The 13,404-nt window shown below is 37.4% G+C and overlaps 1 protein-coding gene across 3 annotated transcripts in view; it reads left to right on the top strand.

Moving 5' to 3' along the window:
* EFEMP1 (EGF-like fibulin extracellular matrix protein 1) overlaps positions 1-12,360 on the top strand; it is a 59,003-nt gene extending 46,643 nt beyond the window's left edge. For 2 of the 3 annotated variants that reach the window (XM_006736103.3, XM_031031025.2), the window contains 6 exons: positions 498-617; positions 1,584-1,703; positions 2,807-2,926; positions 6,776-6,899; positions 6,983-7,178; positions 11,730-12,360. In XM_006736103.3, the coding sequence (XP_006736166.1) occupies positions 498-617; positions 1,584-1,703; positions 2,807-2,926; positions 6,776-6,899; positions 6,983-7,178; positions 11,730-11,891 (842 nt within the window). In that variant the 3' untranslated portion in view covers positions 11,892-12,360. Of the gene's footprint in view, positions 1-497; positions 618-1,583; positions 1,704-2,806; positions 2,927-6,775; positions 6,900-6,982; positions 7,179-10,350; positions 10,437-11,729 lie in introns of all 3 variants that reach the window. The other variant, XM_081833564.1, reaches the window with a different exon arrangement.
* The last annotated feature ends 1,044 nt before the right edge of the window (positions 12,361-13,404 follow it).

The following is a 13,404-nucleotide window of genomic DNA, read 5'->3' as shown; positions in this document are numbered from 1 at the left end:
GATACACATAGCAAGCATTACTATCCACATTTTACAAAAGAAAAAACCAAGATGCCAAACGTTTATGTGACTTGGCCAACATCATCAGCCGAGCGGCAGACCACGCCTCCTTTCTCTTAGTTTTATGTTACATCAGTCGATTCTTCCATAGCCCTTTTTTACTTCTGTCATTACAGATAATCTTTTAGATCCCCAAACTGACATATATATTCTCATATATATGTGAAATAGTCTTCCTTGCTTTTCGGTCTTTAAATCTCAACCCACTCAACCAGCCTTGTGGAGTCTTTATTTTTAACATCTCACTCAACTGCAGAACGCAAACCAAAGTATATTTTTTAAAAAATAAACCCTAATTCAAAAAGAGAGAGAGAATTACTTTTAAAATGAGATTTTTCTCCAGCTAGGTTTTCTAGATAATGTTCTGCTGAGAACTAAAGAGCTAACAGCTATGGATAGTCAATAACCTGGTTCTCTTTGTGTGCCTGATAACCCAGACATAGATGAATGCACCATCCCTCCATATTGCCACCAAAGATGCGTGAATACACCGGGATCATTTTATTGCCAGTGCAGTCCTGGGTTTCAGTTGGCCGCAAACAACTATACCTGTGTAGGTAAGATTTGGGGAAACTGCCATACTGACGGATTTCTGTCTTCAAAACAAACATCAGGGCATGTTGCAGTATTTCCAGTTTTCTGTGCTCTTGAGTGAACTGGCATTATCTTCCCTGCATAAAGCTGAAAAGACAATAACTAATCTGTTTCTTAAAACACGTCAAGATGTGAATGGAAAACTTTGTTAACCTTGGTCTTACTTCTTCTCTGTGGGTGTATCAAAGATATAAAAAACTACAGATCAATTGATATGCACACACCAATTAGTCAACAGTGTGTGATATAAATGCTGAAGGTGCCAATGGGTTACTCTAAGTTCAAGTACATAAATTTCCACTGAAAGTGCATCTGATTTTTACATGCTTCTTCTCCCCTTTCAGAATGCAGTGTCACGGCACACAATCTTAAGATTGGCATGACATGGAAAGAATCTAGTGCAGGAAAAATGCCTTTTCACAATATTTTCAGTGCCTTAGAGCATTGCAAAACTCTGTATGGGTCTCAAAGGCTTATGTTATAATTGTAATGGAATTTAACAGAACCCATTTAAAAAGTAATAAATAGCACAGATAAATCTTCACCACAGCATGCTGAGAGACCGTATCAGTATGAATGTCTTATATCAATTATTTATGGACTTGGCACTTTGCATCTGAACAACAATAAAAGAACATAGATACTGGAATGTATATTTATTAGAATCATTAAATTCCTTTGGAAAAATTCATCAAACACAAAACTGTCATTCCCAGAAAGAAATATTACGGTATTTCTAAAAGAAGTGCATGACAGACGTTTGAAGTTATTCCAACAAATATGAAACCTGAATGGATGTTCTCCAGTGAGCTTCTGCAGGGCAAAGAATCCAATCCAGGAATCATTCACTTATCATTAGATGGCATAGGTACAAAAGAGCAAGGATATGTTTTAAGACATAGATATATAAATATAATGTTTCCTCTCAGATATAAATGAATGTGACGCTAGCAATCAATGTGCTCAGCAATGCTACAATATTCTCGGTTCATTCATCTGTCAGTGCAATCAAGGATATGAGCTGAGCAGTGACCGGCTCAACTGTGAAGGTAAAATATTTTCCAATAATTTGTAATAACAGTTCAGTCTGAATAATTGCTGTTGCTTTATCCAATTATGTCTGTTTATGAAAACAAATTTTTAACCATGGGAATTCTATTTTAAAATCCAGTTAATTAAGTTCAATTATAACATTGGCTTTTTAGTATGTTATCAAGAGAAAGGAGAAGGAACAAAATAACTGAAATATTAGATTAAGACTGGGTCTAATAATTAGAAGGAGTGTTCTATTGTCTTGCTTCCCAAAGTGATCTGATGGCCAGCAGCAATGACACCTCCTTGTCTCTACTTGGGAGAAATACAGATCTCAGGCCCCAGACCAGACCTCTGAGTCAGATGCTGCATTTAACAAGAATCCCAGGTGACTGGTATGCACATTTAAATTTGAAGAGAGCTAATCACATGTCAGAAACATTAGAATATAGACCAAGAGACCTGTCCTCTAGTCTTTTTCCCATCACTGTGTGATTTGGACACATTTCTTAAGTTGCCTGGGTTTCACTTTCCACATAAGTAAAAAGAGGGCCATTTAATTGGAAGGATGAACTTCAGAGTCCATTGCCCATGCATGTTCCACTGTGCAATTCAGAAGGCATAAGACATCCTGAGGGGAATGCCATTGACACTTGGGGCCTCCCAGCTTTACTTGGGGCCACAAAGATCATACCCCCCCCCCAGAGAGACCTCATATCATGCCACTATGCTCAAAACCAAAAGGGGCTGGCTCTGGAGAGCTGCCCCTGCCCTTCTGAGCAAACTATAAGGACATCACCATTGAGAAATGCAAAGCATTCTTCCCCTGAATTCCCAGTTCATTCAGTCTGCTCAGTCGGTATGATTAGGTCTGAGATCCACCGAACTCTCAGCAATGATTGAGGTAAACTGATGGTAAGAAAAACTCTTTGTGTGGTGAAGTTCTAGAGGAAATGAGCTGATGTTGTAGAATGTTCCCCTGAGCTTCTTACAAAGTATTATATTTCTGTTTTAGAGTTTGTAGCGTTTTTACCCTCTTACCTTACCTTTAAAAATATTGCTGAAGTAGTGACCTATATGTTTTTCAACTCTGTGTCCCTGCTCTTGTCTGATTCAACAGACATTGATGAATGCAGAACCTCAAGCTACCTGTGTCAGTATCAGTGTGTCAATGAACCTGGGAAATTCTCGTGTATGTGTCCCCAGGGATACCAAGTGGTGAGAAGTAGAACCTGTCAGGGTGAGTTTATTGTTTTCATATCTGTTAGGTGTTCATTTTTAACCAGAAAAATAGCAGGGAGAAAGTTACAGGATCCTCTACCATAGACTTTCATTTTTTCCCTCTTGAATAAAATCTGAGCTCTTTTTTCCCTTGTTCATCATGCAATATGCACATCTCATAAAAAGGGTATGATTCAGTTAACACTGACTTTTTTAAAACTTAAAGTAATTGTTTTTGTTTCTTAAGATATAAATAATTTTAATAAAATAATGATATCTCTTCTACATAGCCTACATAATCTCTATGATATACATCTTCTAATCACCTGCCCCAAAAGATTCAATTATTAAAATATTTCACTGTGAGTTTGAGTCTAGAGAATAAACTTAATATGTGGGTTAGGCAAACCTTAAACCAGTCTCTTATCCTCTAAAACACCAAGATTATGAATTGGGCAGTAATTTAGGTGCTGATAAAATCAGCCTCATGTGTATTAAAATGTGCTTGAATTCTTCAGCAAAAAAAACCCATTGATCCCCAAATAGCTAATATCCTAGGGTCCAGTTTTAAAATAAACTCAGGTGATCTTCATACCTACACACCTCCAATGGTATATGTAGTTTCAAATTTCTTTAACAGGGAAAACTCTGCTCAGATAAAAACCATAAGTATAGATAATCCTAGAAAAGCTAGTATAGAGACTTAAAGTTTACATAAAGCAGTGAAGGGGTGGGGAAAAAATGACTGAACTTGAAGACAGAAAATTTGTTTGAGTCCTAGCTGTACTGCCTTCTATCTGTACAGTATTGAACAGATTATCAAATATCTCTAAGCCTCAGCTTTCTCATTTGGAAAAGGGAGTTGTGAGCATGAAATGAGAATACATACATAAAAATTATTTGTAAACTAAAAAGGCTTACAATCCGAGACGTTTTCATAAAATTTACTTAGCAATGTAAGTGACTAGTAGCAAATCTGTCCTAGATAGTCCTCTTTAATCAGAACTGAGAAAGGACATACAAGGGCAGTAAAATCTTTTAAGAAAGGAAAAAATCAAGGAAAGGAGACACTAGGAATTTGCAGTCTATATCATGATTTTACAGGAGAATATTAACTCAGAGGAACACCCAGGACCTGGGATTTTATAGTATGCATATGATCATTTAACTAGACTCCAACCACTAAGTATGAGCATAATCAGAATGCCATTCATTGCACAATGAACACCTTTATACCCCTTTCCAGGTTCCTAGAGGCTCTAATGTTAATTGTGGAAAAGCATTGCATTCTGATGATTTTACTTCCTGAAGCCTGAGACTTTTAACATGAATATTACGTGGAGGAAAATGTTAGCCAGTGGGATATCTTAACCAATTTCCCTGGAGTCCTTCAGATAAATGTCTATGTGTTTTTGATCATAAATGGATTTGGTACTCAGCAAAGGACAGAAGTAAATTAACATACAGTGGAATCTTACCTGCCTACTCTATGTATATGGAAACATATCTGTTACAATTAAAGGTGAAAAATGTACTGGAATTGCAAATAAGGGATTCATGAGTGTTATATCTTGAAGATATGCAGCTCCAGAATGTTTGGTTAAGCCAAAACATTTTTTATGAGAGAGACTTAACATTCTTTTAAGGTACAAAGCAATTGGTTCTCTCCACTAAAATCATCTCTTCCCAACCTCATCTATAGACTAAAGTAAAAACAAAAGAGTATGGATTCTTACCTTTACCCAAAAGGCTTATTTTGAGGATGAAATAACTGTTCTCATTTCCACAACCTTGCAAAAATGAAAACTCTGTGTGTGTTTGGGTGGGGTGGAGGCCACAGAGGAGACAGACAGAGAAACAGAGACAGAGAGAGAATACATTTACACACAGACACACATTCATCAAATATTTTAATACTATTAATAATTCCTGAAAAACATTCCAGAATGATTAAGATATTGATTATGCTAGGCTCTAAGTTAATGGAAGTAATAAATGAAATTATTACATAAAGTTTCCTTTTGCCATTTTTGGTATCCATATAACAAACCAGTCTTAGTTTTCCTTGTAGCTAACAGCATCTTTATTTTTCAGAGAAGTGAAGAATATTGAAAGGACAAGTCACTTATGATTTCTTCTAAGGGATCTAAATTCTTTCTTTAGCCATAACCAGTCCAAAAGAAGATACTTTGTATAACTGACTCTTGGAAACTCTTGGAAACTTTTCCAGTCTCCCCTTGGGTTCCAGATAGCTTTGACCAGTTTGGAAGCTAAAAGAAAATTTTTTACCTCCAAGGACAAGGCATGGAATTATTCTCATTTAGAGGATGTGTAGTACCTTACAGTGGAAACATGCCTGTCACTACCTGTATGAACTTGAGCCACTTACTTAACCCTTATTTGTTTTTCCTCCAAGTCAAGTAGAGATAATATCTTTCTCATCTATGTCTACATGATTTGTGTGAAGAGCAACTTAGTTCATTTTAATATTTCTTAAAAGCCAGGTGCCCCTGAGTGCATTAATGCTAGGTGATAAAGGTATATAAAGATGAATACTATAGTCCTGCTCTAATGGGGTTTATAAGCTAATAGAAGGGTTAAGACAAACATGCAGATTTCAGTAATGCAAAGCAGAGAGCAATAAAGACCCCCCCAAAAAAGAACATGGGGTGTGAGAATTCTGATAGGAAAAACAGATTCAACCCCAGCAACTCGCCCATTTCTGGCTTGCAGCAGGGATTTAGTAAATTACTTATGGAAGAAGTAAATTAATGAATGAAAGTATTTGGTTATGAGGCAGAAGGATTCAGAAAAGGCTTATAATGGATAAAATCGAAATCATTATTCAAATGTAAAGGGAGGTAGACATAGCTAGGGATGTAAATATTAATAGAATTTTCATTGTTGTTGTTCTAGTAGTAAATATAATGGCTCTCTAGTGGAAGTGTTCTCTCAGATGTCATCTGGAGGCTCCTAATTCCCAAATCCGAAACCAGTCCTTGTCCAGCCTGGCCTTCTCACAGCACTCTTTTTCTGGGACTCTCTGCCCTTCTGGCTTCCTCACACTGTCTTTTCCTGGCTTGCCTCTCATCACAGCCCCTGCTTTAATTCCCTTTCTTCCACACAGTCTCCAAATAGCTATGCCACCCAAGGTGGAACACATCCAGATAGATTCAGGTTGTATGGGGATCTGGGCTAAGTTTAATGTGCTTTTAGACACAAGACTGAGTAGGACCTGAGTTCACTGCATTTAATTGAGGACAGATGTAGCTGAGTCATTCCAGACAGATTAGTATGTGTCATTTTACGATATTTTTATCAAGCACCTATTGTTCGTTCATCTGTTGAATTCAAAGCCAAACGTTAGCCATTGACTGTGCTTATATAAAAGTGAAAGACACCAATTCTTGCCCTCGGGGAGATTGTAATTTAGTTAAGAATATAGATATGGCAATAGTTAATTATAAAATAAAATGGATTAAATAAGAGATGGATAAGTGCACTGGAAGATTAGAAGCAGAATAAATTCTGCCTGGAGGGTTAGAAGGCTGCAGGAAGGAAGAGGCATCTCAATTTGGCCTTGAAGTGTGCTGGTTAGATGGGATTCTCATGTTGGGGTGGGGAGGGCCTTCTAGGCTGGGAAAGCAGCAAGCAAAACCAATGGAGAGGGCATTTGACTGACTCAGGAGCTTCCAAGAGAGGTAAAGCCTAGAGGTGTGGTTTTGGTAAGCAAGGCATGAGGGCGGAGACTTGATGCTCTGGACAGTGGATTAGACTGTCCCTAGGAAGCACAGCACAAGAAGTGAAGCTATGAAGTGTTATACGATTTACTTAGATCGGTAAATTCTTTGACCCTATGTGTTTACAGATATAAATGAGTGTGAGACCACAAATGAATGTCGGGAAGATGAAATGTGTTGGAATTATCATGGCGGCTTCCGTTGTTACCCACGAAATCCTTGTCAAGATCCCTATGTTCTAACATCAGAGAAGTAAGAAAAATCAGAGCTTTTGAAAGTGAGAACCTTCTGACTTCCCACGCTAAACTGGGAAATACTTTTGTTTTTTTCTGCAGCCGATGTGTTTGCCCAGTCTCAAGTGCAGTGTGCCGAGAACTTCCCCAGTCTATAGTCTACAAGTACATGAGCATCCGATCCGATAGGTCTGTGCCATCAGATATCTTCCAGATACAGGCCACAACCATTTATGCCAACACTATCAATACTTTTCGGATTAAATCTGGAAATGAAAATGGAGAGTTCTACCTAAGAGTGAGTAGTACCCTGAGGGCAGCTGTAGCTGTTGGGACAGATGCAAGTTTGCTGTGGTTTTGCAGTATTCACTTGGAAGGAAAGCTAACATTTAAGGAGTTTTTATGTGCAAGCATTGTGTAAGGTCTTCCTGTGTGCATTATCTCATTTAATCCTCTTGGTAACACTGTCAGATAGATACTAAATATTTCATCTCCCTTTTTACAGAACAGTGAGACTCAGATTTAGTAGCTTCTCTAAAGTCACTCAGATACCAAGTTGAAGACTCTAATGGAGTTGTGTGTGACCAGCAGAACACAAGCCAATGCACACATACACACACACTCCAAATAGATACCACCAATTAGTGATAATTATTTAATTGTAAAAAAATAATTTCTGGAGAGCTTTTCAAAAACCATAAATTCCTTGTTGTTACATCTGCAAGATTATTTACATTCACACCAAAATTGAAAACTGGAAGTCCCTGAGCAATGACCCCAACCCCCTGCACCAAATGTGCCAGTAGTTGTACCCTTCTTGCAAACTGTAGGCAGATAATGTGAGGTCAACTTTGTGTTTTCCATTTATTTCATGCCTATATGAAATCTTTCTCTGAATTCTGCCATTTCTCTCTTCATGGATATCTTTGCTTCCCCGTGCCCCTGCCTCTCTTCCTTTAAACTGGTTCTTCATACCCCCTCATCCTTCCAAGGGCTTCCAAGCAGATCTCCCTGACTCCAGTGCCTCAGCCTTCCAGGCCCCAGACAACATCTCAGCAAGTTCATTTTAGGTGAAAATTCTGACATATTTTAAATACGGCTCACCACTTCATGTGCAAATGATGGCACCCCACCAAGCCGTTTGCAGGGTTCCGGTAACTGTTTCACGCTAAGGATGTTATTCATCCAGTTACAATTTTCTCAAAACTCCTTTGGGCACTCTTCATTTTTAATCAAATTTTAAAGTCAGTATTTCATTTTAAGAACATGAAAAGTAATTGGGAAATTCATTCTTGTGGTAAAGTTTAGAGATTTTTAATGTTTACATGTTTATCCCGTTCTTTGATATATTAAGTTCCCTTCCAACTCCAGAATTATGTGATTCTGCTTCTTTGCCAGTAAATTAGAAATGATTAATTTCTCATGACCAACTTCTGAAGAGAAAAATCCAACCCAAAATTTATTACTGTTCTTTTTTTCTAATAGCTAAGAATAAACTTCTTTAACATTTGATGCTTTAAATTTGAGATATACTAGATATTTGTAAGAAGTTTACTTTAAATGAATTTCACACAGTTCAGATAATACCAATTTAATAATTCTAGCCCAAACAAACATTATTTGTAACCCATGGCAATAAAATAGGTTCATCTCAAAATCTTTTTTAAAAATAGTTTTCCACTTTGAACTTTTAGCTATTATTTAAGAAAGTAAAATTTCTAGTAAAATCAACAAACGGTTAAGCAAAATTCCAGCATGTTATTTTCCTTGCAATAAACATAGCACCGTAAAAGTTTTATGATTCATATCAGTGCGTTTATCGACTTGATATTTTCAAATATAAATTCTCACAGTGTTTTTCTCAAGTAAAATCTTTTTTTTCCATGAATGATATAAAACATTGGCAATTTTGCTAATCCCAGAGTTAAATATTAAGTTATTTGAAACAAAAACTATTTGAAATAAAAAGTCATTTTAAGATTATTTCTTATCACATAATTCAAGAATTACTTGGATTAAATCCTACAAAATTTTTCTACTGAAAATCCACTTGTGTAGAGGGCATTTGATGCATAAAAATCAATCATCAGGCCTTAATTAAGCACCCACTGTATGCTCAGCCCCATGCCAGGTGCATGTAATACATACTTCCTTATTTTAAAGAGCTTTAAATATTACATGTGGCAAAAGTTAACATCTATGGGGGGGGGGCGGGAAAGGGAGCAATTTATGCTTAATTCCATGGTCCAAGACATCAAAGAATTAACGTTGGCTGGAACAGTTAAAGAATGTTTCTTGATGGTCATGATACTGGACCTGATCTTTGAGGGATCCATAGAATATAGAATTTTATTTATATTCCTTTTGGGAGAATACTGAGAAAACCCTCTTCCTTAGAAAAGAGGACATACTGTAAAGAAGTAGTACATAAAATTGAAGGTAGAATACCATCCTCCCCATCCATGCCACCCAGTATCTATGCCTTATTGAGCCTATTTTCTTCATAGCCCTTATCACCACTTTGCATAGTAGTCATTGGTCTATGTGTGTGGTCTACAGTGTGGGTGTAATGAGAGCAGACTTTACCTGTTTGTTCACTCTTCTATACTCAGCACAAGGAATATACCTGGCACCTAGCAGGTGCTCAAAAAAATATTTTTAAATGAATGAATTAATTCAACTAGTGCCTTCAAGGTACTACTATTACCTTCAAGGGGCAAGCACCATGTTGGGTCCTGGATGCACAACAGTGAATAAAATGAAGCCAATTCCTGCCCCAGTGGAGCTCATGGTCAAGACACAGAGCAAGTGCTCACAAGTATGCTGAATGTTACAATAGGGAGTTGCAAGTGCTCATGAGTGCCTACCAAGTCAACCGCTAAGAAGATAGGAGTGGTCTGGAAGCTTCTGAAAGAAGTGGACTTAAGCTGAAGACTAACAATTAAAGACTAGAAAATGGAAAGAATAAAAAGCAGTCCAGTTGGTCTGAAAGTCCCAAGTGCTGCCAGTGGAGTGGCTTGAGAGGAGCCTGGTGAGATGAGCAGGGCCTAGATCACAGAATGTCTTAAAGATCATATTAAGGTTTCAGGTAGAGGAGTTGCTATCAGATTTTCATGTTAAAAAATGATGCCTGGCTACACTGCAGAGCCTGGATTGGAGTGGGACAAGAACAGAAGAGACCAGTTAGTAGTTCAAGAGAATGGGGTACTATGGTGGTAGCAGTGAGTCCAAAAACAGTGGACAGATTTATGAAGATATAGGAAGAACTACATGACTTGGTGAGTCATTTGCTATGGGGAGGTGGAGGGAGAGGAAGCACCAAAGGTAACTTCCAAAGATAAGTTTCTGTCTTGAGCAACAGTAAATTGTGGTGGTGCCATTTATTAAGATAAGGAAGAAGGAGCCAGTGTAGAGAGGAAGGTGAGTTCAGTGTGGACATCCTTTCAGTTTGGACCCTTCTTTTTCAGTAGGTGACCTCACCTCCTTCTCTTCTGAAACCACTGAGGCCAACAGATATGAATTACCTGAACTTCCCACTCACCCCCTACAAATTTAGGTTCGTGTGTCCTCCTTTTTACCTTCTCCCTTGAGTTTTCCAAAGATGAGCTTTCACTTCTGTCAATCAAGGCCAATTCACCACCTGTACTCTTCCTTCCATCTCCTCTAGAATCTTCTTCCATCAAACTCCCATCTACCTCCTACATATTCAACTTGCCTCCCTGTAGATGTTGCCCTCTCTCTCTTCTCCTTCCCACCCAGGGTTCTTAAAACACAGCCTATAAACACAGTCTCTGAATTCTCACTTCCTAGTCACCCTTTTCTATCTTCTGTTCCCATTACCCTACTGAAGTTGCCCTGAAAAAAGTCACCAATGACATCCATACTGCTAACTCCAGAGGGCATTTTTCAGTTCCAGGCTCCTTCAGCCTCACTTGCTACTCTGTTGGATACTGCTAGCCATTCATCTGTTTCCCACTTAATCATCTGTTTCTTCTCAGCTTCCCTCAATGGCTTCTTCTCTGCCCACTCCTTAAATATTGGCCTCTCCCAGATCCAGTCTTATCACATATACCTTCTCTCCCTTGGTTTAAATATCCACCCATTGAAGTGACAGTTAAATCCTAATCCACTGTCTCTACACCTGCTTTCCTCTGGCATTCAGATTGAAACATCTACTAACCTGCCCCTCAACTCATCTCCCTCTACTCTCCAGCACCCATCACATTCTTCATCAAAATGAAACTCCATCCAGTTCTCCTGAACATACTTCTTTATAAAACTTCCAATTATCTTTGGTGACTCTCCTTAGACATTCAAAGCCTCCCCTCAATGCTTCAAGGTCCCTTCTCTTTTTCCCTGTATTTTTGACTTTTATGTATCTTCACACATATCTACATAACCTCATGTATCTTAGCATTTGCTATGTTCTATTGAAGTTAACTGTTTACATGTCTCTTTGCCTACTAGAATGTAAACAAATGCATAATGCTAAGAAGGGAAAGGTGATAACTTTGTTTACCAGTTCAAAAATTATCAGATTCTCACCTGAACTACAGTCTCTATAAAGGCTGGTACGACTTAGTAAAAGTGAAGAGAAACATTAACAGAGAGGGATGAACAGAAAACACAGAACTATCAAAAAAGCAGGTCCCTGTAACTTGGAACTAATGACTATGTGTGGACAAGGGGAAAAGAACCAAGAAAGGTTGAAACCAAAAAGGAATTAAGTAGTGACTTTTATCCTACCCTCAAAATTCTTCCTCTAATTCTTATAGGACTAGGTATACTCACAATAGAAACTCCAATTCAAAAATCATTCTCTCCCTCCCTCTTTTTTCTTTTATTTTAGCAAACAAGTCCTGTAAGTGCAATGCTTGTGCTGGTGAAGTCGCTATCAGGACCAAGAGAATATATCGTGGACCTGGAGATGCTAACAGTCAACAGTATAGGAACCTTCCGCACAAGCTCAGTGTTAAGATTGACAATAATAGTGGGGCCATTTTCATTTTAGTCTTTTAAAAGAGTCCACTATAGGCATCTAAATCAGCCAAAGAATATTGATACCATAAAGCACTATTTTATTTATAGACGTATCTAGTACATCTACATCTATATGCTGTACACTCACCAATAATTCAAACAATTACACCATGGTATAAAGTGGGCATTTAATCTGTAAAGATTCAAAGTTTGTCTTTATTACTTTATGTAAATTAGACATTAATCCACTAAACTGGTCTTCTTCAAGAGAGCTAAGCATACTCTATTCAATGAAACTTGGATTCTTTTCTGTAAAAGTGGGACAAAGCAATGATTATCTTCTGTGGTGCTTAAGGGAACTTACTACAGCTCCACTGACAGTCTCGTAAGGAGGCAACCATCATAACATTGAACAGCATGCAAGTTCAAGAATGAATTTTTTAACTGCTTTGTAAGAAAATGGAAAAAGTCAATAAAGATATATTTCTTTAGAAAATGAGGATCTACCATATTTGCGTTGGTTTTATTTTCATTATCAGTCTAAACACAGATTATTGTATAGTATGCTGGTTTCTGTTGAATATTTTAAATTTTGTCAGAAATTTTTTATTATGAATGTAAACAAAAAAGTAAGCAAAATTCTCAAAGTGAATAAGTTATCCATAGAATAATTATTATATTGAGAAATCTACAGAGAGGGATGAGAAAACAAATTCTTTTAAAACTATATTGGAATTGACCTGAAGAAGTAAATTCGGTGTGTTCATCAGTTCAAGCTGCTATAATAAAATACTATAGACTGGGTGGCTTATAAATGACAGAAATTTATTTCTCACAGCCTAGAGGCTGGAAGTCTAAGATCAAAGTGCCAGCAAGGTCACGTTCTGGTGAGAGCTGTCCTCTGGGTTGCAGACTCATATCTTCACATGGTAGAAAGAGAGCAAGAGTTCTCTTGGGGTCCCTTGTATAAGACCACTAATCTCATTCATGAGGGCTCCACCCTTATGACCTAATTACCTCTCAAAGGCCTCAACTCATAATGCTATCACATTGGAAGTTAGAATTTCAACATTTGGGGAGGACACGAACATTCAATCTTTAACACTCAGTAAATGTAAGAACACCCCTGAATTCAGGTCTTCCACAAGATGTAGAACAAAATGAAGAAAAGGGATTGTACTGAGGAAGCTTTAGTTTCTGAATAAAATTAAAACTCTAAAACTTCACTTATAACTAAAATTTCTCATCTTTATATCTGATGCTCACAGAGGAAGAAAATGAGAACAGTTCTTATTCTTGGCATCCAGAGTGACCGTGAACTAAAGCAAATTGCCCTCCCTCTGAATTCAAAGAAAAGGTTTTATGTTTTATTTGTTTAAAGTGTAACTGCTTCACTTGGATGTATCATATTTTTAAATAAAAATAAATATTCTTTTAGAGGATCACTCTATCTTTGAAAGTTTTTTTAAGTGCAACCAATGATAGTCAATATAATTTTGTCTAGGAAAAAAATAGTTATAGCTTCTACAGCAAGAACAACCATT

This window comes from Leptonychotes weddellii, chromosome 10, assembly GCF_054177405.1.
Source record: "Leptonychotes weddellii isolate Sample4059 chromosome 10, ASM5417740v2, whole genome shotgun sequence".
In the NCBI taxonomy this organism is placed as follows: domain Eukaryota; kingdom Metazoa; phylum Chordata; class Mammalia; order Carnivora; family Phocidae; genus Leptonychotes; species Leptonychotes weddellii.
The sequence above is the reverse complement of the archived record's forward strand: the minus strand, read 5'-3'. Positions and strand labels throughout refer to the sequence as shown.